The 26,705-nt window shown below is 31.6% G+C and overlaps 1 protein-coding gene across 3 annotated transcripts in view; it reads right to left on the bottom strand.

Moving 5' to 3' along the window:
• The window catches only part of BRWD3 (bromodomain and WD repeat-containing protein), a 123,782-nt gene that overhangs the window by 80,007 nt on the left and 17,070 nt on the right, over nt 1-26,705 (bottom strand). For all 3 annotated transcript variants that reach the window (XM_085827301.1, XM_035358086.2, XM_035358085.2), the window contains exons 8-18: nt 21,358-21,579; nt 16,757-16,857; nt 15,614-15,684; nt 12,730-12,833; nt 12,131-12,270; nt 9,563-9,713; nt 6,950-7,084; nt 3,828-3,956; nt 3,343-3,568; nt 611-868; nt 78-316 (exon numbers count right to left, since the gene is read on the bottom strand). In XM_085827301.1, coding sequence (XP_085683427.1) covers nt 78-316; nt 611-868; nt 3,343-3,568; nt 3,828-3,956; nt 6,950-7,084; nt 9,563-9,713; nt 12,131-12,270; nt 12,730-12,833; nt 15,614-15,684; nt 16,757-16,857; nt 21,358-21,579 — 1,776 coding nt within the window. The remainder of the gene's footprint in view (nt 1-77; nt 317-610; nt 869-3,342; nt 3,569-3,827; nt 3,957-6,949; nt 7,085-9,562; nt 9,714-12,130; nt 12,271-12,729; nt 12,834-15,613; nt 15,685-16,756; nt 16,858-21,357; nt 21,580-26,705) is intronic.

Raw genomic sequence — 26,705 nt, 5'->3', positions numbered from 1 at the left:
TGAAGCCACTACAGTTAATCAGGCTGAATTTTCAGAAAAGGAAAATACACACAAGGGACTAGAAAGCTTAGACTTACTTCACTTGGATCTGGCAAGGGCCTCTTCTTTCGCTCTCTATTAAATAAATTTAATTCATGTTCAGCCAAGCCCATTCTCCTCTGGAGGTAAGCATTGGACAATGAGGAATTTATGGGCTTAACAACAACCCGTTTTACCCAAGACGGTAAATCAGCTTGATTTCCCCTGGATTGCCAGTTGCCAACTGACTGGACACCCTCAACATCTCCTGTACGCCGTAAACCTACCCGACTGTGACCTGAAAAACATATAACAAAATTTTCAGTTTTAATACTGAACATTTTAATACATATTGTTACATTATATATATATTTCTAACTTACATAACAAGTAAACTTAATGGATCATATTAAACTTTTATTCTTTATCGATTACTACAATTTATCATACTTTATCATCCCCCCAAATCACTATAGTTTTAGAAACTATAAAATATTTTATCAAAAAGAAAAAGCACAATGTACAAATGAAAAAATAACTTTGAATCTAAAACCCCAAAATGCAATGTAGATATGCAAGAGGTTCAAGTCACCTGCTTGAGATCGTGGTGTTCGTGGCGAAAATGCTTCAGATCCATTCCTTTCAACATTTCCATTTGGTGGTCTGTGACTAGAATGAGGAGATCTGAATGAATCAGAAGATGTTCTTCTTGGCGTATTATTATCGCTAACATCTCTTGATCCTAAGTTTTGGCTTTGCTCCATCTGAAGCCTTTCAATCATGTCATCAATTGTTGGTCGGACCGTACCATCGTTGGCAGGACGCACCGGTTCCAATATTTCTGCTTCCCCTAGATTTTTATATACTAAAGTTACTATAAAAATGAAACCTTTTAAAAATATATAACTACACACTCTCATTTCACTGGCATTTTGCTTATTATGTTAGATATTGATGACAATATAGCGATAGAAACATTTGCATGCATATATTGATGAACCATGAGTATAATTCCCTGAATTAATCACAAACGACCAATGAGCATCCACAAACTTAAATAAGAAAAAATGTGCTGATCTAAAAATACTTCAGTATCATATTATAATCCAATACATATATCCCAAGAAGATTATTTAAAACACATGTTTAGTGTAAAAATATTTTGCAAAACAGATATCTATTGCATACTTTTATTAAATTAAATTTCAGCCTTTCATGAGGAGTCAGGAATTAAAAAAATCCATACACCCTTATATTTGGCATACTCTTATAGTTTTACACTTTTGCTGTGTTATGGACCAGCACTCCATCATGCTGACTGGAACTGCTATGAGGAAATCAGGCACCTCTAGTTGAAAGAAGATATGGTACTTGTTTCCGCTGACATTTTCTGGTAGGCTATATGGGTACATTATGTGATCAAAGGTGAAACTCATGCATACATCAACAGAGCAATATTGTTCATCTGCAATGCAACTGTGTTTGCCTACATGTAAGTATTAAGTTCATTAACACATTTGCTTCTGAGTGACATCTACAAAAACGGTTCCACCACGCCAAAATGTTTTAATTAATAAATTGCAAAATAAAAGTGCAAAACATGTATTTATGGAAAAGATATCGAATTTAGATAATTTTAATTGCTTTATTAATTATATAAGTTATTTCATAATTGGATTTTCCGATAAAATGTTTTATGACAGTGATAATTACGAACATACTTGTTTCGAGTATATTTATACTTCGCAGTTGCTTTTGCTTATAACATTAATTTACTTGTAAATGAAAATAAAACTAAATATTTACCTTGCTTAAAGTTTGACTTACAACTTAGTCACTTAGAAATTGGCAATTGTAAGTTTGGAAAAGTTAACATTTTTACTTATTTGGGAACAGAGATAAATATTAAAAATGTGTTGGCCCCAGAAATATATAAATGAATCATTGCTGGAAATAGATGTTTTTATGCCCTGGACAGTTAATTAAAGTTCAGCTTTCTTAAATTAATTAAATTGCTTCTTTACAAAAGTCTTGTAACATCTGTTTCGACTTATGCATCAGAGATGTGGGCATGACTTTACGTGATAAGGAAGCTCTGGGAATTTTTTAGCAAAAGATCTTGTGTTGCATTCGTGGAGTCCAAGTGAATGGATCATGGAAAAGATCTAATTTAGAACTTTATAAAATTTACAAACAACCTGATATTCTAAGATTCATCAAATTACAGAGACTTAAATGGGCTGGCCATCTGACTAGCATGAATGAAGATTGTTGCTGCAAGAAAATCTTTTGGGCAAAGCCCATTAGAAATAGATCTCGGGGCAGATCCCCGCTAAGATGGTTTGAATGTGTCGAAAAAAGATCTTAATATTTTAAAGGTTCAAAACTGGAAAATGGTTGCCAAAAGTAGAGATGGCTGGAGAAGGACAGGGCCCACCCAGGGCTGTCGAGCCAATGAAGAAGAAGTTGCTTATAACAAATTGATTACTTTTACAACAACTATTATAACAAAGATTATTATAAATTGCTTGATCATTATTTATTTTTACAGTACCTGTGTTATTTACTTTATAATTATTTATATTATACCTGTATTAATTACAATAAATCTCTTGAATTGTGCTTTTTACTAATTCCCGGATACCTTCAAAGACCATAAAAATCCATAAACCATAAAAATCTCTTGAATTGTGCTTTTTACTAATTCCCAAAGCCAGATACCTTCAAAGACCATAAAAATACCGAGTTTGATCATATGTGTAGGTAAAACAAAAATGTTCTACAAATTAACTCGTAGCTGGAGTCTAAACACAACAAGACATACGAGATAACTCGTGGTTGGCAGCGAACATGTTAAACAAGCCAACACATATGAAAGTTGCTCTGTCTACAAGTCACTATCTTAATTTTTAATATATTACAAAAACTGTTACTTTTTCCATATCGTATCAACCCTTCACCCTCCAAGTGATCTCATTTGACATCAAAACCCTAAAGTTTCCATAAAAGGGCACAAGTAGTTATTTTCTTGATTACAATTTCACAAAATGATCCTCCCAATTTGTACACTGCCTACTTCCCCATCAATATATGTACTACTTTATTTGCCTAGACACACTTCAAGATGCACATCCATTTATGTACAATTGTCACAACTAATGCTTTTAAATGTGTACATACAGAGAGTACCTTTACTTTTGAATGCGTACATATAGAGGCCACAGAGTGGATTTAAGTTGTAGCCACTTTCTGCATTACATCATGCATACACAAAAGGAAGGGAAGCAGACACTATTCAAAATTAAGCGTAATGTATATTAATACCTTCTGCTGATACTGCAACATATGGAATGAGCTGAGAATCATTACAGTGTTCTCTACCAGGAACAAGGCGTTGTAAATTTGGTGGGTACGGGTTCCCATCGATGTCGACGAGAAATGGTGGTGGTAATAAATGTGGTGCCATCTGAGTTTGTTCATCCAGAACGTGGTGGTGAATATCTCGAATGAGAGGCCTATAATCTGTGTGAAAAAACTGTTCCTCAGGAACCTAAAAAAAAAAAATAAATAAATAAATAAATAAAATAATAATAATAATAATAATAATAATAATAAAACATGAATTTCTTGTATCATGCAGTATAAATTCAGTTTTTTTTTAACTTCAAGAGCTTGAGACTTTCTGTACAAAATTTCAGTTTTTAAGTATACCGTCATTAGATTTATTTTCACATCAAACACAGTAGCATACAAATCACAATAATCAGTTAATGTATTTAGATTTAAAATTTCATACTTATTGCTCTTACCTTTTTATAGCGATCATTTGAACCAAACCCGAATATGCTAAGATGACCATGAGAATCAGTGGAGGCAAACATAAACCCATCTGGAGAAAACTTGCAGTCAAATACTGCCCCATGACCTTGGCCTTCAATCTATAATACAAACACACTTGCATTACTGTATTTTGTCTTCTCTTACATTAATGAGCATTATAAATATTCATGTAGCTTTCTTTCTTTCTTTTTTTTTTTTTTTTTTTTTTTTTTGTATTTAACACCTAATTTCCTTAAAATTTTTAATACCAATAATGGTACCCCTCAGTATGTAGCTACAACAATAGAGATATTTATATAGAAGCACGGTATTTACAGAAATGAAAGCAAGAAAACTTTAAAATCCAGCGGTCTAAATAGCAAATTATCATTGAATGAAAAACAAGCCTCGAACAGAATTCGCGGCTTGGCATTTTCATTTTGTGAGTTAACTGAAAGCAATGCAGTTGTAACTTATCAAATTGAATCTTGTAAAAGTCGCAACTCAATCTCAATTAGTGCTGATAAAATTTAAATATACAGCAGGGAAAAAAAAATCTAAAAGGTTTCGGATTTTAAATTACGTCTAAAGGGCATTTTTTTAATGTTTTGTGTGTTACCTTTATTTATTAAATATCATATTCTATGTACTTAAACCATAAAATTCAGTTCAACAGCATTATCGCAAAATTATTTTAAAATGAACAATCTTTAGTATTTCTGATACAGAGTCTCGTGCGCTGGAGCAAAAAATTTTTTATTTCATACAGTGTTGCCATTGCTCACTTTAAAATCATTTAGTTTTTTTAAATCAAAAATTCATTGAAGTGTTGCAAAATATGAAATTGATAATAAATGAAATTTCAAATTCAAATTAGGGCTTTCACATTCTATGGAAGAATATGCTATTCAAATTTTGACAGCTCTAGCTACCTTGTTTTATCACAATGCAAGAAACATAGACACATTCATGCAGCTTCTTCACTATTTAATTTCTTTAAGGACGATAATATTTGGTGGCAACAATTTGAAAAGTGGTTTGTAGTTTAGTTTTCAATGCAAAATGCAAAAACGAAATCAATAGTCCTTCAGGGCAAATTCCCCTTTGGACTAAAAAAAAATACTCCATACTAAAAATGTTTAAAAACCAAAGTATGCATTTCAAAAAATGAAGTAAATGAGAAGATTTCAAAGCTAATAATTTTCTTCCTTTTTAAACACTTAGCAGTTTTGTTCATACATCATACATTCAATGCTACTTTATGCAGTGCGATTTGCCTGTATGTTATATGAACATCTCATTTTCAAACTATTTAGTTTTTATTATATTTTATTTATTCTAACTTGCTTTTTTATTTACAACATTTAATCAATCACAGCACAAACGGTACTGTTCTATTATCGGGATCGAATTCAGAAATGAATGAATGTACGCATTTGTGTATGTATGTGTATACTTACACGCATATACATCCGTACTTAGATATATGAACACACACATCCATCCATACATACATACATTTCTTTATCCAGTCCTGTTAACAGAACAGTACTGAACAAACTTCTCTTTTCACCTGTTTGATTTGGGGAAATATTCTGTATTATTACATTTCCTGAGCATTTTGTTTAGTAAAGCTTTAATAAATATCTCATAAATTTAGTATTAAATGCAAATGGTACAGCTTTAAGTTATACTTAACGTAGTTTACATATAAAACCCATATGCATTAAATACAGAGGATAGTGACGGCAATGACTATTCTGACCTCGACATATGTGAAGATTAACCGACAATCACACAAAAACACTCAGTGTGTCAGCAAATACCATCAACACTATGGGAAATCTATAATTCTTGGAACAACTTTCAATGGTGATGGTTTAAAGATGACTCATATAAACAAAATGACTTATTCCTGTTTTCAAGGTAGGATGCCCAATGCATAAAATATCAGAAGCTCACACTATCAAATGAAAATTATGCATTTTCACACTGATCATGTTGAAATGCAATGTGAAAAAACTAAGAATTACTGGGCAATACTTTAAAATTAATCATACTGAGTTAAAATATTAATTTGCATGCAGTAATTTCAAGATGTATAATACATATTAAAATGTTAATCTACGTAAAATAAGTTTACTTATACTAGAATACATGAAAAAAGCCTACATTAGAAAAAATATATTAGATTTTTATATTTCTCTATTTATTTTATTTACTTATTAGCCCAAAGGGTGTTAGACCAGAAAGGCTATTAATTTCATTTTGGTATTTTGTGTTGGTTCATTATAAACAGCATTTCACTTTTCAAATTGTTGCCACCAAATATTAGAGCCTTCATTATAGTTAAAGAAATTAAATAATGAAGAATCTGCATGAATATATGTATCTTCCTCATACTGTGGAAAAACAACAGTACCTAGAGACATCAAATTTTGAATAACATAGTCCTCCACTCGAACATGGGCACTGGAAACCCAAACTTGGAATCTGTTTTATTATCTATTTCATATTTTGTAAAACTTTAACGAATTTTTGATTAATAAACTCAACAATTTCAAAGCAAACAATCACTCTGAAATTACAAGTTTTGCTCTTGTGTGGTCACCGACTCCTGGTATGCTTAAAAGCAACTTATTCCCTACTCCCTTTGTGTTTTCATATTTCTCCTGTAAGTAAGCAGTGTCAATTTGAGAAGAGCCTAACCCTTGTTCCTCCTACTGACTTTGCTTAGTGCTCTTTAATCACAAAGCCAATCTGCAGTTATGGATAATCATGTAAAGAATTCAAATTTGGAATGTGAAAAAATACAGCTACATACAATACAATACAATATTTTTTAAATACTCTGCTTTTATAAATTAAACTCAACAACAGTTTTATATATCAATGAGTATTTTCTGCTTTCTAAATACAAATGTAAGTAAATGAATCAAATATGCATGTAATATGTTGTAAAATATTTCTAAAAAATAATTATTAAACTTTTCTCATAAAATACACATTTCACTCTGCCAAAACAATATATACTACATGCAATTGACACTGAAATCTTAATTTATAATTTATTTCCCAAAACTAGATACAAAAAAACTAATTTAAAGCATACCAAATTGAAGTGATTTTTTATTATGGTCCCAGTTATCAAATCCCAGATAATAATCCGCCCATCATGGCCACTGCTCAAGAAAACTCTGGGATCAGTCGGATGGGCTTCAAGGACAAAAACTTCATCTTCGTGTCCCTGTTAAAAAATGAAAGGAAAAGAATTGTTTAAAAAGCACAGTGAACAAACAGTTTAACAATGTAATAATTTAATGGAACTTCTAGATGTGATGAAAATGTATCAAGCCTTATTATTTCCTTACAAATCACAAAATTTTTACAGAAATCAATCAAATTTAACCTTTCTTACACATTAAATTTTTCCAGGGCCCTTAACATTCCATGCTTATTCTAATTTTTCTTTTTGTTATCCTAATCATTATTGAATACAATTTTATCAAAAATTTGATCAAATGTAACAAAAAATTGTGAAAACAATCTCAATGTTACAATATTAATACCATGACATAATAATTAGGTTTTTTATATAACTGTTACTTTTTTTAATTATTTAGCAAAAGATGGCTATGTACACACTTTTAGAATACCGTTTAATTAATGTTTAAAATGCTATGAGTATTTTTTTAAATGTTCAATCTGAACAACCCTCCCCCCTCATCAATTTTTTTTTTTTTTTTTTTTTTTTTAATATTAAGGCTGCATCATGATTTCCATGATACAGAAGGGCTAGTCATAATATTTTCAGCAGTACTCATTTCCATTCTTCCACTTCTTTAAGTCCATCAATCATCATGAGTTTGAACTTAGAAAGAGCTTTTTTTAAGAGGCACAATAGTGCATAGCTTAAATGTCAGCGGACTGACATTTAAGCTGACCACATTGAAAAGTGTATGTGCAATACCTGTAGCAGTCTTCATTTTTTCAAGAAATGCAATGGTGCTTTTCAAAGTATGGTTTTGTTTATTTGATTATGGCAAAGCACTCGAGAGCTATCTGCCTAAGGGGAGGAATGCCTTCATGGAGTACTTTCTAAGAGAAAATGGCTCATATACATGTTCCACACAAGGAAAACCACAAAAACATTTATGCAGCTAGCCCATTTACAGCATTTGAACCTCTGATCAAACTACCAGTGTTCATCGAATTTACCACCTGGCCGCTGTTGGGCTCCTTTCCAAGCATGGCTTTTTGCTTTGTCTTCATAAAGTTTCACTCTTTGAAAGTCACTGGGATGAAGAAATGGAATTTCTTCCATAAATATCGGACATTAGATTTTTTCTTGATAGTATGTCAAGTTAATTATAACACTTTTCCACCATTCCTTATCTTTCATTTCCTGTAAGAGAATCCTGCGACAATCTTACCCCTTTACTGAAACTTTCTTTGCACAGATGGAAAAAAGTTTGTGCAATTTTTTCTCTTCATTTTCGATAATAAATAGACCTTTTTTTTATTGCAGTCATTTAGGTGGGCACCATCAAGGGTCACAATGTACATCCACTTATTTCCTGTTGAATAGTTTTCATACTGAGTTCTACAAATCGTTCACCGTTGAGCCATATGCATCAGCAAAAGCTGGTGAACACTATATTTTGTAGTATTTTATGATGTATACCTAGGTACAATATTTTATTTATTGTTGCTACAGATACACTGTAACAGTATGCACATTTTTCGGATATTCATTTGGAGTCTTCTTTACGAGTAAAGTAATGATTAAAGGGTTTTTTCCTTTTCTGATTAATAACTTCGCTTATTTTGAACTTTAACTTTTAATGCTATGCATTTCACAACTTTTTTAAATTATGGAATAGCAATATTTATCTTTGGAAAATACAAAAATTCATCTTTCAATCAACAACTTATTTACATGCAATATTCTGAAAGAAGAATAAAGTTAAAAACAGCAGATGATATTCCTCATATAAATTAATAAGCTGTAGCCAGAAATTTTTATTCTAAAAACATTTGCTTTTTTTTAATTCTTTATTGAAATTTATTGAAATTCTAAAAATGTGTAAACACCTTCTGTATTTTACACATTAAATTAAAAACATTATTGACACATTAATTAAACACACATTGTAACGAACGCTAGCAAACAGCCCCATGTATCGCAGCGCCACCTTATTTGACGCTATTAAAAAACATCTACGCCCGAACTAGTTAGTTCGAGTTTCGGCAGAGGACTATGAACATGTACTTTTTATTACTTTTTATTTTCTTTTGAGTAATATTACTTTGTGTTACTTCTTGTTAGTTTTGTCATGTAACTTTCTTTATGTAGTGTTTGTGTTTAATTAAATTCCTTTTGTTAAATGTTAAAGTTTGACTGGGTTAAATTTTACCAATTTTGTTTAACAACTTTACAGCTAGCTGTAGTCACAACGCTACAACATTAATTAATTAATCACATATTAATTAAACATTATTCACACATTAAAATAAAAAAGCATTTGGCCACACCTTCAATTTAATCCCATTCTCATATTACAAAAACTGAAGAATGTTATTGTGAAAAAATGAGAAAATATAATGCAAGCTTGACAGCAAAAAATCACTTCCCAATATTCATTCACAGAGCTTAGATCTATTTTTCAATAAGTACAAAAAACAATAAACAGAAGAAACAGAAATAAAATGACACAACTGATACCTTTAACACATTACACAAACTTCCAGTAGACGAGTTCCACACTTTTATTGAGGAATCACTGACAGCTGTTACGACTTTGCTATCATCAAGGGTCCAACCAACCATTGTTACTCTTAATTTCACTTTTACATCTTCAGGTTCATCTGACTGACTGTTGAAATGAAATTAATCAATTTAAAATCAATGCCAACTTGACACAATACATTTAATAAAATCTTTTAAAGAAATAAAATAAAAAAGCATTTGGCTGACAAGTTTCACAAATAATATACAGCAGTTTTAAAAACTTCAAGTTTTGTGTACATAAGACATGAATCATGTTTTTCATTTGTTGTGGGGCAGAAATATCTTGCTGATTCTCATAAACTGATACCTCAAATCAGATTTACTTCAATAAATAAGAGCTAGAACATTTTCTAGTATTTCTTTGAGGAACTTTATAGTTTTCAATTATGTCGTCAATTTTATGAAGACCAAGACAATTTTGTTGTCGGAAATTTTTTTTAAACAACTTTTTTTTTAGATGCTGGCATTAACATGCTCATTAAATACACCTGTTATTTAACCTATGGATTTAAAAATAGAAAGTTTTCTTTTAGATAGTTTAGTCAAATGAAAAGGTTATTATTATGCTAAAAATTTCTTTTGCTAGGATATGGAACAATTAACATTTTCAAAACCTTTGACTTTGCCAGGCATTATGGAAGTGAGGTTTGAGACACTGCACAGCGAGGAATGACCTCATTCAACAGTGCAGTGCATAGCACTATTTCGCTTCCAGTCCTGTGAAAGGTTTGCATACGAAATAAGTGAAATGAAATGGTATTTCAGAACACCAAAATTCTTTAATAAGGAAGTGAAATATGGTCATGTGCTTTTCACTTGCCAAAATCAATCCTCATTTGTAAGAAACTACTGGTGTATACAATATACAGTCAGAAGTCGTTAATTCGGACACCCATAATCCGGAATGATCTATAATTCGGACCTCAAAGCTACAAACTTTCTGCGCATCCGTTGCGTTGACACATGCGCATAGGCATTTACGCATGCACGTAAGACTTTTACGGCTGCGCATAATACGTTTACGCATGTGCGTTTAATGTATAACGGACAGTATAAGCTAAAATTATCTATTTCAGTTAATGTTGCAGATTGCGTTGTTCCTTAATCAAGGAATTGGATCCGGCTTATTATTTTTTGCAGACTGTTAGAGCAATTTTATAAAAGTAAGCTTGAACTTTCGATTATGTCAAATAGAATTTCCAATGCTGGAGCTTCCAAAGGATCTACAAAGCGAAAGTATGTTTCGATGTCCATCAAATGAAAAGTGGCATTGCTGCAAAAAATGGATAAAAAGATATCCTTTGTTTCTCTAACCATTCCGAAATCTGTTTATCAATTTCACGCCGCGGTGCACAAGTGGATCACAGCACTATCCTTATCTTCAGGGTAGATGTTTTTATTTTATTTGGCTTATAATTCCTTACTAAATGTAGTATTTCATCTCGATGTACTCAGTCTTTGATATGATTTAAATCAAATTCCTCGTCATTATAAGTCACTTCCGATCGTGAAGAAAGTGACACAGAGGTTATTGAAAACGAAAAAATTTCGATTGACAATTAGTCGGTATTCTCGACACTGCAATTATAGGACTTCAACAGCGGAACTTTGTAACTGAACAAGAAATTATGTCTGTTCATAGAATTCAAGAGGAAGTATTATCACATAAAACGAAGCTACTTAAACAACTTACATTGAAAGAAATGTTTAATAAAGTAAACAAATAAATATTAAGCTTTTTTTTTTTTTTTTTTTTTTTGTAAATTTTGATACCCTTTAGATCATAATTGTTCTTTATTTCATAAATTACGGTTTCATATTTTTAATTTTATAATTTCTGCATGCCATCTTACCAGATTTAAACTGATGATCTATAATCCGGAAAAATCAATAATCTGGAATCAAAGTCCCGACGAGTCCGGATTAACGACTTTTGACTGTATATATATATATATATATATAAGGTTTCACAACCCTCCCCCCCCCAAAAAAAAAATTTGCACCAAATATAGTCATTAGACTTATTCATGGAACAAGATTATAAAAGTGCAAAGGCAGATTATAAAGTAACCATACACTTCTTGGAATATAAATTCAATGAAAGTCACAGAGTTTTATGAGTGAGATGTTGGGATATACAAAAATATGTGCATGACTCCAGTTATAAGTTATAAGATGCATAAAAGACTTGCATATGAACATTTGTTGCAGCAGACCTGGCATTTTTCTAGATATTGTGACAGTAAATTTTCACTACCACAGAATTACACAATGGTATTTGAAATGGCATTTTCAGGCAACATGCTCATTAAATACACCTGTTATTTGACTGCAGATAAATGAATGCTACTCAGTGTACTATTTCACGTTACTATTCTTCACTTTCCAAGCGTAACTTCTGAGTTGAGCGACTCAAAACCAAGTGTGTATTTCCGACTAACATACATACATAAATACCTCAGATTACACACATTTGATTTAGATTATTATATGTTAACTTACCCAGGTAACTTTGTGGTCATCTTTAATTGTATACTTGACCAATTCTGCCTTTCATACTTCCAGATTAAGGCTGTGCCATCTTTACTACCACTGATGAAACGACAATCTAAATTGCTGAATTGCAAACTATCGACTCGATCCTATAATAAAAAATTTACCATACAAATTATAATTATATACATTAAAGGCAAGTAGATATATTACTAAACAGATTATGGAGCACAAAAATTAGCTCACTAATGCAATTATACTTAATTTTAGCAACTGATATTATCAAAGTCTAGTTTATGTATCTTTTTTTAGTTAAGGCTTAAATGGCTACTTTTGAAGTAAAGGGAAGCAAATCCAATATAATTAGTTTGTTATCAAATCACAACAGCATATTTTAATAATTATAATATGAATTGCAATTGATCTGCTATGACACAATTCAAAAAACACTAAATCATGGACATATGGAAACATTAGAAATGCACAAAAAAAGGAGGAACACACATACATATGGTATCCTTTTTCTAAACCAAATTCAAATTTTGAGGTACAATTTTTCATACAAGTTAAGCATTTTAAATATTAAGAATTCATTAAACAAGACTTACAACATGCACTTCTCTTTCTAAAATCTTTTCCGGACCATTCACCCCAGCTATATTGTATACTCGCACATTATGATCGGTACTACCAGTAGCTAGAAACAAGCCACCTAAAAATGAAGAAATAAATTGATAGCTAAAGAGAAATTGCATTTATAATGATGAATATGAATACAATCATCAAGAAATTGACAAATCCTAAAAAACCCATAGTTGCATTTATAACCCCTTAGCGACGGGTAGCACAAACGCGCGCTTATTGCGGAGGCTGGCAGTGTTTTACGCGAGCTTCTGTCCAGGGACAGGGGCTTTTTTGCTATTAAGCCTAAATCGATGAAATTTCTGAAGTATCAACGCATTGCTTAATAATGCTCTATAGAGTATTTAAACGGCTTATGCTTTATAGATATTTTTATATATACTTTAATTGCCTTATTTCTTGTTTAAATGCATATTTTACACATTTTATGACTTTTAACATTATACATATGAAAACTAAATATATTACTTAAAATTCTCTTTTCATATGAAAAATTTGAAAACAGGGATCTACACACAGTCCTAATTTACATTCCTCGCACTCGTAATAACTCATTTGCCGTTTTGGAGGATTTTTCCAGGAATGTGCACAAACGAAGCATCGTCGTCTCATTTTCTTATCAGTCGCTTCTGAACAAAGTTTTGAAAAATATCTTTCAGTTAATCTTTCAGAATCAATGTCAGAATATCAGAATTTCAGAATCAACATCTGAAATATTTTGCATCATTTCTGCTATTTCATGCTCTGTTAAACATTTTCGACGCTTCGACATTGCAACGGTAAAAACAGAAAGAATTCACGTCTAACAAGATCTAATTATTTTCTAAAAACTGAACTGCAAACTGAAATACCCAATGCTTTAGCGAAAATAAAACTTCTCTACTTACAATAAACAACTACCATGTGCGAATTTAAAGAGACATCATAAATCACGCCATTCGGAAACATTTATTTCCCTTTTTGTTTATATAATCAAAAACACGTGTATGCGAGTCATGCTTCTCTCATTTCGAGAAGAAAGTCTATGTACATGTATCTGAAACCATATGGAGATACAGTGCCATCTTGTGGCAGAAATTATAGTTTTTAAAATGTTCCAGGACACTGGCACAAATACGTGACAGTCGGGGCTGAACGGAAAAATGCTCTGGCACGCCTGAGTGCCGGCCGGGAAGTGAGTGTGTTTGTCGCTGGCACGTAGACGTGACAGTCGGCATGAAGGGGATAATGATGAATATGAATACAATCATCAAGAACTTGACAAATCTAAAAAATCCACAGTACTGTAGTAGTACCATAATACTAGACACCGAAATTAATCAGTGGCGAATATTATAACCTATTAAATTAAGTTGTATTGTTATATGAGCAGAATTTTAACTGAATAGCTTTTCTTTCACTCTTATTTCAGTATGAATGCATGAACAGTTTATATAAGTGCGAGTTGAAATGCTTATCCACAAATCACCTTGAAAACTAGAGTAACTACACTGTGCAAAATACCAGTTATAGTTAACCAGTTATAGTATTATTTCTGTAATCAACAATGGATAAGGATGAAAATAAAATGATGGATGGAAATAAAATGTCACTGAAATGAAAATGATGAAAAAAGTGTAAATGAAAAACTGTGGATCACCTTTGAAACATTTATACCACCTGTGCACAAAATCAAAACATGAAGTAATCAAATCAATATTCCTTTGCACAAAATAACTGCTCTTAAATTGTATTTCATTTACATCTAAACATTTCTTCTGACTTGAGATTACTACTGAGATCCATATGTCAGATAAATAATCCATTTTGACTCATAATTACATTCAAAAATTACTTTACTTCAATACCCCACAGGTTTCAAATTTGTTACAACCTTCCGACTTATACTGCATAAGCACATACTGAAACTAATTTTCAATTTAATGTAAAATTTTGTTTCAACGTCAGCTCAGGGGCAAAAATATAAGTTGCTCTTTCAATATCTCAACTTAATTTGGTTGGAAGTCTTAAACTAAGAAGGTTAAGTTGAACCCTAAGACCTCCAAGAAAACTAGAAATATTAAGCCAAACTAAGGTTGGTCCAAATTCTAATTTTTATGTGTCTCCCACCCTCTGAGTCTTGAAAGTCTTTTGAAACAGATAACGTATAAGTACACAGTCTACTGCTTTGAGTTTTATTTTTTATATGCTGGCATTAAAACTGATGGCTGCTTTAATCATCCCCCTCATTTTATCCCATATTCAGGTTTCAAAATAGTGTTTTAGTGGTGCCACCTAACCTAAGAAATAAATAAATAACTACATGTGGAAAATTGCATACCAGAATTATGTCACTTCTAGATGTTTGCTGTTGCCACCCTGGTGATCACTTCGTATTCTATCATGATTTATCCTAGATGTGCTTTTCCTCTTTGCTACCGGTTTTCTGCTTATTAAAAACCAATTACAGTTCTTGGATCTCTACCCTTAAATGTATTTTCGACACTTTTAAAGTGATTTTAATTATCCTAGCTTCTTCCATTTTTAGAATTCTTGTTCTATAGGCCTCTTCCCCCTTTTTCTTTGTTAATATAAATACTAGTTTATCCAATATTCTTCTAAAAATTTTGAAATGGAATATACATCATTCTTTTACCTCATGATAAGGGAGATTTTACTGCATCTGAATAACTCAAGATCTCTCAACTTTAAAAAAAAATATCAAAGTACATTAAAATTGCTCATAATGTCCTCATTTCACTTAGTGCTGAATTCTCATAATGCTCTAGAGGAATATATTTAATAATAATTTTCTTTAACATCAATATATATTAAAAAAATAATATACACAAAATATTACAAAAATTTTACCTGGACTAAAAGACGAACATATCATCTGAGCACCAGCTTTATTTCGTTCAGTGAACTTCAAAGGTTTGGGGCTGGAAAATTTTACATATAAAATTTTAATTTGCTAATTTTGATTTAGAGCAAACATGAACAATGCAATGATATAAAAATAAATTATTTAGTATTTTTAACTTATATATGGTTGCATATAGCAAAACAAATACAAAAATATGTAAAAAAATAAGTATAAAACTATGTTAACATCAGATTATTTAATGGAAGTGGGAAACTGAATTTAAATAGCTAGCTAGGACTTTTAAGAGATTTCTATTGATTGTAAATACTTCAAGACAAACATTATGTGCAATTGCATAGATACTACAGAATAATTTTTACACATAAATACGTAAGGTTGCTAATACTTCATGAATTTAATTAAAAATAATTAGTGAATTAATCTCAAGAAAATTCACACAACGAAACTGTCTCTTAAAACACACTGAAGGAATGACTTTTCTCATATGGTTTGGTTTTGTTTATTTAATTATGGCAAAGCACACTAGGGCTATCTGCCTAAGGGGAGGGATGCCTTCGTGGAGGACTCTCTAAGGGAAACTGGCTCGTATACATGTCACACATGGGGAAAACCACGAAAACGCTCATGCAGCCAGCCCGTTCACGGGATTCAAACCTTGGACCGAACTGTTAGTGTTCAGCGACTTTACGGCCGCTGGTGGGCCCTTTTTTCTCGTATGAAAACTCTCGTAAAATACATTGAAAGAATGACCTTCTCACTTTTTTGGTAAAGTCCAACTATCTTTTGGACAACATAAATACGTAAGGAAAGACTTTTATGTCTGTCTGGTAAATGGTAAGATGTAGCTGTTAATGGTAAATATGTGCTTAAATAATTAAATGTTTTTGAGTATGAATTAAAAAAAATTCTTAAATTCCTGTTGGACAATCTACTACAACAAAAACTTTACACAGTTTAAAACTTTTATTTAAAAAAATTGCTAACAAATTTAAAATCTATGCCACAAACTTTTTATTTATCTGATAAAAATTGAGCTCCTTAAAATCAACTATAATTTGTATTTGTGCAATATACAATCTTTCAAACCAGTACTATAATAATAATGAAGATAGTTAATTCAAACATACTTGAACGCATTATTTTTGGGCTTCCATTGCCAGAAGCAAATACACCCATCATTGCCTGTAGATATCAAAAGCTGGTCTTCATTTTTTGGATAGGGACAAAACTAAAATACAAAAAAGCAAATATTAAACGAAAATACATATAATAAAACTTTCAAAAAAGAAGGGGCAAAAATACATTTAAACATGCATTTGCATGTTGCAAAGAAATAATTGCAAACAAAAGTAATTCTAATTTCAAACATTCTACTCTTGTGGGTCAACTGTAAAATTGTTAATCAGCAGCTATAATCAGAGGCACATATGAATTTATAAACACATTATATGAATTTGTTTTTCATTTACGAAGTTTACTTTTCACTAATTTTTCAAAAAAAAAAGTGTTCCATTTGGAAAGACTTACCACACCTTCACAAATTATAAAAATTTCCAACACTTCATTTATTCTTTTATATGGCAATAGATAATAACATGCCATTAACACTATGAAATTACTAAATAAATCCGAACTTTCCTAAACATATTCAGCTTTTGATGGTAAGAAATATAATAATAATAATGATGTAGCATGTGTTAGCTTCGTTTTGTATTTTAAATTAATCACTCATAAGCTGTTTTTAAAAGAAAAACAAACATTTATTAAAAGATAAATCGTACTTTTAACTTTATAACTACATGTAACTCATTCTTAAACATACATATCATAAACATTCTTACTGCATCTCACCAATATATATTTCTACATTTCAATTGTACATAATCTAAATCAATATGGGAAAAAAAGGGGGGAGGAAAAAAAAAGAAAGATCAACATCCAGAAATTAGCTGAAGCCAAAATGATAGAGATCCCGATTTCTTGTCATACTAAGTTTTCACTTTTTTCTCGCTCTCTAGCAATTTTTTTCTCTAGCTTCCTTTGGTAGTTTTTCCGGTTCCTTCCAAACTTCTGCATCTTCCATTAGCAAGTAATCTCAAAATTCCATCTTGAAATCGTGGTATATATACATGAAGTATTTCAAACGGTGTTTTCCCAATAGTTTTATTGATTGTGTTATTCTTCAAGTTCCTCTCAACTTCTTTAATTCTTCTGCCTCAATCCTTTGATCTCTACTTTTCATCGATGTTAACATCGTTTAAAATAGAACAGTTGAGAGATCTCCCAACCGTACCATTTCCTTGCGGGTGTCAGGTTGAATTTAATGTATGAAAAATTCCCTTTTCCTTGCAAAAGTTTTGAAATTCATTTGAAGTAAAACAAGAAGCTTGATCTGATATTATATGATCTGGTAATTCAAATTTTTCTATGAAACTCGGGAATGATATCAGTATGTTTTTCAAAGATGTGTTTTTCACAACGTACAATTGAACGAATCTGGTCATATTATCAATGATGACTAACAATTCCTTGTTTCTTTTAGAACCTGTGACGAAAGGTCCAAGATGATCAATGTTGTTGCAAAAAGGTCTGTGGCCTGGGGAATAGGATATAAAAGACAATGTCTTTTTTCCACTTGGAACTTTGCTGATGAGGCATTTGAAACACACTGATATATGTCCACAAACATATCTCTTCATAGCAGGAAACCAGCGTAGTTCTTTGATTTTTAAGACAGTTCTAACAACAACAAAATGTCCCTTAAGGTCATGAAACTTTCAAAATTTCATGTCATGTTTTTTCTCATGCTTTCAGGTACGATGTATAATAACTTCTTTTCTCCATCCTCGATAATATGGAACGGTCTATTCCTTTTCAAAATATAATTCTCTAAATTTTGGTTTTCTTCTTTGGTTCTTTCACTTTGGTATTTCTTCAAGATAATTATTAATTCTCCTAACTTTTCATCTGCATGCTGTATCATAAGAATTTATTCATTTAAATTTAAGGTCAGACTAACTTCTAAATTATCTTTGATCAAAGAATGTATAATGTCTGATGAATTAATAACAGGCGTTCTACTGATTGCACCAATATGAGACGCTATAATCCCTGGTTTGTGGCATATTTCAAAATTATACTCTTGAATAAGGTTACTCCAACGAGCAGTTTGGCAATTGGTAGTTTCTTTGAATTCATGTAAACCAACGCTTGACAGTCGTTATCTACCATAAATTCAATATCGAGTAGGAATTGTGGAAATTTGTCTAGAGTCCAGACAATTGCCATTAGTAATTCTTTTCAGCTTCTCTTGTCTTCTTACTCATGCAGTAGACAAGATGCTATTTACCATCACTTCCAAGTTGAAGTAACATGACAGCTATACCCTCTGAACATACATCAGTATGGACTTCTGTTTCAGCTTTAGGATTGTACAAAGCTAAAAATGCTTGATTCGTCAGTTTATTTTTCAGCACTGTAAAAGAACTGCTAACTTTCTTCCCATCTGAATGTTTGATTTTTCTTAGTTAATTGAGTCAAGGGTCCAGCTTAAATGACATAATCTGGAACAAATCTTCTAAAAAATGTAATACTATAGTCTTCAAAAGTTTTGCTTCATTTGTGATGCATACTTTAAGCAATCAAATTAAATAAATTGCCCATATTTTAAAATTTCAAGCAGAATTTTTAAGTTATAAATGCAAGTTACACATGACATTCAAAATACCTGGATTAAATTAATAATTTTTGGTACTTTTTATTAATGGGGCAGCAACCAAAATGTGTGCATGAATGCCAGTAATAGTAACCTTACACCCCAAAATCTACCAAACATTGTGACTCTTCAATTTAGGCTTTGAATCATTGTTGATTTTTTTTATCAAGGAACTGACATGGATTTTACAATTTGAAAACGTCAGCGATAACAAGTCTCTTATTAAATTCTATTTGGGGGAAAAAATTATGGATAATGAAAGACTTTGTTCAAATAACCCCAAAGTAAAATTCTTTCAGGACTAACACAGCCATGAAATAGCACTGCAGCCAATGATCAGAACAAAAGAAAATTTCCAAATCCCAAACTAGTTTGACGAAAATATTCACTTCGTAAAATATTACACAATTTTTTCCAAATATTTGTGTATGATTGTATTTTCGAATAGCAATACATATGGAAGTGTGTCACTAGAGTTGGCATTAGTATTGCAAATTGCATTTTATGTTGATATTTATCACATAGATCGAATACATAGTAGAAGGATAAAGCTTGGAGACATGTAGCCATGTAGACATTTATACATTTACCACATAACTTTATACCTCAATAACTAATACTGAGGACACATATGTCATTATGAATGTGATAAGCATCCCCACTATTTTATACAAATGAACACATCTTGAGACAATGGACAAAGTGGATAAATAAGCAGCATGCATTTATGCAGGCAGAGGGTAAAGCAGGAAAAGTGAGTTTGCATTTTAGCAAAGGGGTATTTATAGAATACTTTATTTAAATTTTTAATTGTGATTCAATAAAAGATATCCACAAAGTTACTCTTGTGTAATAGCGTAATACAGATTAATTTTCAGATGAAGCATTTTAGATTCATAGTTAACATTTTTAAGACAGGAAGCAGATGTAGCCAAGTTTTTAATTAATATCTGAACAATTCTTATAAATATCAAGATAATTAAATTCCTTCCTCTGATTTGGCAATTTCATTTATAAAAAATACTTTTTTTATAAACAGCAGGATAATCAAATTCGTTTTTCTGAATTAGCAATTTCAGTTTATTAAAGTACCCTTTTTAAGACTCTACTAAATTTTATAACAAAAATATTGGATGAAGTTTTATTTTAAAATAAATAGAATATTTTCCTAATGAAGAGGAATAATATATCCTACAAAGCAAGAAATAAAAATGTTCTAAATTGAGTTGAGAAAGGAGATTTGCATTATATCTTAATGGGTTATAAATTGCTTTAATTTATTAAGTGAAAAAAAAGAACATAGCGTAACATATATGTTAATTTGATAGTACTGATACTACATAAGGATGTCCAAAATAGTACACTAAACTGCCAAAATATTATATTAATTAAATGGATGAATATGTAATCACTTAAAAAACATTAATTCAAAAACAAAAATTAGTAACGTTTTTAACGCATAGAATTAATTTCATACGGTATTTTCTTCCTCCTTTCCGCATGCCTTTGTGGTTAGTTGGAAGCATACTCGATGCATATTCGAGAGGTCGAACTCGATGCATATTCGAGTCCTGGCAAGAGGACTGCACATTTTCCACATCTACTGTTTCAAAAAACCTAATGAATCTACAAGTGATGCCTGAACCAAGAGGCAGCAGACAATAATTCATCATCACCAGGATTTGGTGTTTGGGTCCCCTAATCCCCACTCGCCCTTTAAAAGAGAAAGCATATATGATATTTTTTGCCTCCTTTTCATATGCCTTCATGGTGTAATTGGAAGCAAACTCAATGCATATTCCAGAAGTCAAGGGTTCAAGTCCCGGAGAGAGCACTGCACATTTTTGACATCTCTTGCTTCCAGAAAACCTAATGACTCTACACACTGATTACAAAAAACATCAATATGCTACAAAAGCAATAACTAATTAAACCAAGAGAAGAATGCCCCTATTTTATTACAGAAATATGTAATTAGCATTCACATACATTAATCAATTCGTCAGTTAATACCTGTAAAGATGTCACCATTCCTGTATGTCCATGAAGTACAGCTACTGGTGCAGTAGTACGAAGACACCATACTCTTATTGTTTTATCACAGCTCCCAGCAGCGAGTAATGTATTCTCGTAATTGACAGCCATGTCTGTTATTTCTGCAGAATGGCCTCGGAGGGCAGCCAACAATCTTCCATCAACTGCACTCCATATCTTCACAAGTAAATCATCAGCACCCTAAAATACACAAGAAAAGAATTGTGAACAATATGGGAAATAACTGTTCTGGCAAAATATCAAATTTGAAAATAAAATGCTTTGCTTCAATTTCAAAATATACATTTTTATAAACTGTATCACAATCAATATCAATAATAAAAAACATATACAACATGCTTCTCTAAGTGTATGAAAGTCATATTTACATCACCAAAAATTCAAAATAAGTATAAACCCAACTAATCGATGCAACTAATGGAACGCTAAAGTCACCAGAATATTTTAGAAATTAAGACCTCACCAAAAAGTAAACAAATGAGAGCTGTAAAGCAAGTACAGAACACTGACGACAACAAACATTGCGATTTACAATAATAACTGATTGTGATATCTGAACATGATCATAAGATCTTCACCTTGGTTTTATGGAAATCCATTTAGTTCTCAATAATCTTTAGTTTTGTAAAGAAGAATATAAGTTAACTGCTATTTATTGGTTTTTCTGTCACATTTTGAAAAAAATTATTAAAATTTTGAACTGTTTCAATGAAACAGCACGCAGTGCAGTATTTTCAAAGTTAAGTATTCTGGCATCAAGAAAAGTGTGAATTTAATGAGCAAACTATATATAATGCAATGTAAAAAATTACGATAAACATGTTAAGTTTTTGTATAGGTTATACCTGTAACTTGTATCTGATGATCATCTAACAAAATAGCATAATAAAAAAAAAAATTCTGAAATGGCAGGGGTAAGTTTGGTAGTATTTCAGCCAACTTACACGGTTTGATGAGATTTCATAATTGAATATTCTATCTTATTTAAAGCTTGCAGCAGTTTTTACATTCAAAATTAAAATTTCAAAATCAATCAATCTTACATTCAATAATTTTATTGTATTTATTTCAATATTTTTTATAAGTAAACCTTTGAAATTTAAGATAATAGCAAATAAGGTGACTTTTTACAGTTTCAGCCCATAAATTTATTCTTCCACTTATTAGGTTTTTCTACCATTAACTGCATTTTATATGCTCAACTATCCAGAGCTTTTTATTCAACATTTCACAAGCTATCTGGATAATCAAGCTTTAACTGTTACTTCATTAATTAATAGCTAACTACAGATGGTACTGATTGTCAAGAACAATTTGATATATTAAAATAACCAAGTATATATTGAAATTGTTTACACTGGGGAACAATTTGTAACACAATTTCTGTCAAGTTCGATTTATGAACTTTTTTAGAGTTAAACAGACATACTAATTTCAAAACTGTAGTTAGTTTTCTTCAACCATATCACATTTTTCTCTATATATTAATGTGAACACTCTCAGCACTGACCATGTAACACAATACACAGGAGGTGTTACAGCTGTTCTACTGACTGACATGAACTCTCCGATTGGCACCAGGTGAATGATGCCCTAGGAGACAAGTGACATAGACACCTTTCTCTAGACTGGTTCAGTTACAGCTAAGATACCTTAGTGAGACATTGTGTGTCGCTCTGATATAGCGAAGCGCATTCCAATGTGGAGTCCATATGCTTGTCTGTATACAAGGTTAGCAGTTTTTATTTATATATGAAGTGAACACTTTTGCATTACAAAAATGCCACAATATAACAAGAAAAGCAAATGTAGAGTATCCTAATTTACCATCAGTTATACACCTATTGCCTCACTCAGTTGAATTCTCAGTGTATTCAAAGAATTGTCCTCTTTGGGAACATCAGAATATGCTTCTGGTGAGTATCGAGTTAACCGCAATGACAAAAATTTTGAAACTGAAGATGATTCCATTTGTAAGGGCTAAGACCAACATGAGTTAATGATTTAGCCTGAAATTTGGGACTATCCAAAAAAGCTTCAGAGCTGTTAGCATCAAGACTGCACAAGAAAAACTTGTTTGGAAAAGGAGCTAAGGCATCCCACTAAGCGTGTTTCTTCAATACATTCAAAGTGATGATGTGCATTGCCACAATGTACATGGTTTAATGGAAGAGTTGAGAATTTCAGCCTATAATGAAACTCAATGGTGATTGTTCATCGACAACTCAAAACAGAGCTTGAAGTGTTTTTCACAACAATGGAAATTTATTTTGTGCAGGCCTAATAGGACATTCAGTTTGTTTGTATGAAGAATATTATAAACACCTAATGCACAGCCTTTGATTTGTTGCAATATCACATGCACTCATGGATCACCTGTGTGGACCTTAGCATGATCTGCATCATTTTTGACCAGTAATGCGAATATGCCAAGTATCCCTACACTTTGTGTATTTGGAACAGCAGAGCTTGTCAGAAGCATGGCGTGCATTTGAATTGGTAGCCAAGATCTAGTCTGAAACCTGATCCAAACATCCAGCATCGGCACTTGTTGACAGAAAGAACACCTCTGCGTATAAAATTGGGTTTCGTGAAGCAAATTAGATCACGCTTTGCCAACTGAAGGAGACCGTTTTAAGTATCTCATTTCAGCATTTCCTAGCCTGTCATTCGAAAAGATGAAAGCCTGTGTGTTTGATGGTTCACAGATGAACATTTCATCGGAACACGACAAAATGTAAAAAGCATGCTTGGAAGGCATTCAAATACACTGTCAAAAACTTTCTTGGAAATACACAAACATAGAATTACAGTAAAATTGTCCAAATACTTTTGAAGAGCTTCAAAATGCTTGGTTGCAACATGAGCATGAAATTTAATTTTGTACATAGCCAACTTGACAACTTCTGAAAAATCTTGGCATAATCAGTAATGAGCAGGGTGAGAATTCCACCACTGTTGAGCACCAAGAAAGAATATCCACAGATTAAACAAACACTCTAAAAAAGCAATAAGTAAAAATTTTTAACTCATATGTTTGTTTACCATTTTGTAAAAAAGTTTTACTGTTTGTATGAAAAAAAATTTAACTTGCAGCCTTTGTATACTATATACAGCCTTTGTATTCTTTGTGAACACTATTCTTTGTGAAATTTTCCCTTTATTTTGCTTTATTTGCATATCTTGTATGACTTTTGAAACAAAGAGAAGGTATTCTGCAGCATAAAAGGTTGATGTGATAGACAAAAACTGAGGTTATTTTTGAATTAGAGGACAAAAGTCAGTCAAAAACAAGTGAAAGATCTAAGCCAATGAAATTGCTATTCCCTAAGGTTATCAATGTGAAACTAAGAACATTCAAATAAACACAGAAATATATAAAAGAAAATAAATTTTATACTATTTATAATTAAAAGTAGAAAATTAAACTACAGAAAAAAAGAAGGGAAACAGAACAAATATGAATCATTCAAATTATATTCTACAAAATTTAAGAAACATATGAGAAATATTTTGCTGACCTTTTTATAATAATAATGAAGTGTTCCTTTTCTGCAGTTAAACATGAGAAACATGACAAGCAAAATTAATTTTCCATAAACAAATATCAGCTCGTGTTAATTTAAACTTAACACTTTCCGATTATCCACATCCTCACCAAGAAGCCATGAAAAAGTATGGATGAAGCAGTGCTACACGTCATCAATAGTATTTGTGCGGCAACTACAATGTCACCAAAAAGGATTTACATGGCAACCCAGGTAAGCCACAAGCGTATTGCATATGTTTAAGTACATGTGAATTTTCAAATTCAAGTGTCATTTTTCTGATTAGTATTTCTTTTTACACTGAATATATCTGTTTTTGTCTCAACAAATCTTAATGAAATTGTGGAGTTTGCCCTTATATTTTCATTCTATTGAAGTGTTTCGTTAGAGTGTACATTGTGATCATGATTGTGGTGGGTACACAATGTAAATGCTATTATCTGCTCCCCCCCCCCTTTGTGCAGATAATCAGAAAGTAAACTTATTAATTGTAAGAGAACCGTGGGCTAATCTTTGGAATATGGTAACAGGTAGTTTGGCGACATTTTGGTAAAGCAATTAAGGTTACTAACTAGGACTTTAGCAGTGTACATGGATAAAGTCAAGAGTCTGCGCAATGCCATTTTTGTGCAATTCTGGGATGTTTTTTTAAGTGAAAATAGGTCGACGTGTACATGGTTACCGTGTATATGCAATTCTTAAAAACGTGGCAAGCAGTTTGCGATTCTGCACTTTTGTTCCATAAGTTCTAGCAGATTGTTGGAAAAAATGCTGAGTAAAAAAAATATGCCTTTAATTCATGTAAACAAAATGGCGTCCAAACAAAAACTAGCAGGTTGCTGTAGCAGGGTTGGTCGCCAAATTTTCGCCATGTTACCATAATCCAAAGATTAACCGAACCATGTTATACCAAAATGTATCAATTCTTAGCACAAATGTTTTAACTTTATATTCCTTCTAGTGTTACATTTTCTTATGAATGTACTTATTTGACATATATAGCTCCCTGCAGTTTTCAGAAACTAACTATTAAAAAAAATTCCGTTTTGCCGGAGCAAACGATAAAGTTGCCAATAAGGGTACAACTGATGCCGGATGGAATATCTTCGCTTGTAACCATTTACAACTCATTTTCAAAACAAGTCACAACCATTTCTTATCAGATCGATTGTCTTTCAATACTGGCATACAATTACATTGAATTTTTACAAGATAGCTTAATTTTATGCCCTTAAGACCATTCGCAGTAACTAAGTCAATTAGGATGCAATAACACCACTTACCCGAAGCCGAAAATATAGAAAAGGCAAAGTAAAGGGTTAAATTCATAAATTATAGTGAGAATGCACTAGCGAAGTAAAGCACTGCGGTTTTTCAGAATTTCTGAGTGCGCAAATCGTACAAAATGGAAAATTCTTGCATTTACACTTGTATTCCAAATTAAGATTTAACCTGAAATTAATGTAGATAATTACTGAGAGAATTAGATTTTTGTAGCGTAGTTTACATGAGATGAGATCACTTGGGGTCACGTGATACGAACCCGCGAATCAGGATAATGAACCATGAAAGCATAGTGAATTCTTAAATTAATGTCTTTTTATAAATTTATTGTCCTTATTTATTGGTCTTTTTCAAAATTTTAAACCATATTAAAATGTTTATGAGTTCAAAATAAAAAATTCTTAGACCTAACATTTGTTAACATTTTTTATGTGTATACTGTATGTTGTCACCAACAAAAGTCTGCTTGGCAAG

Source organism: Stegodyphus dumicola, chromosome 11 (genome assembly GCF_044657685.1).
Source record: "Stegodyphus dumicola isolate Sdum_Otavi_A_Nest chromosome 11, ASM4465768v1".
NCBI classification, from domain to species: Eukaryota; Metazoa; Arthropoda; class Arachnida; order Araneae; family Eresidae; genus Stegodyphus; species Stegodyphus dumicola.
Note: the sequence above shows the minus strand (reverse complement) of the source record. Positions and strands in the feature narration are given on the sequence as shown.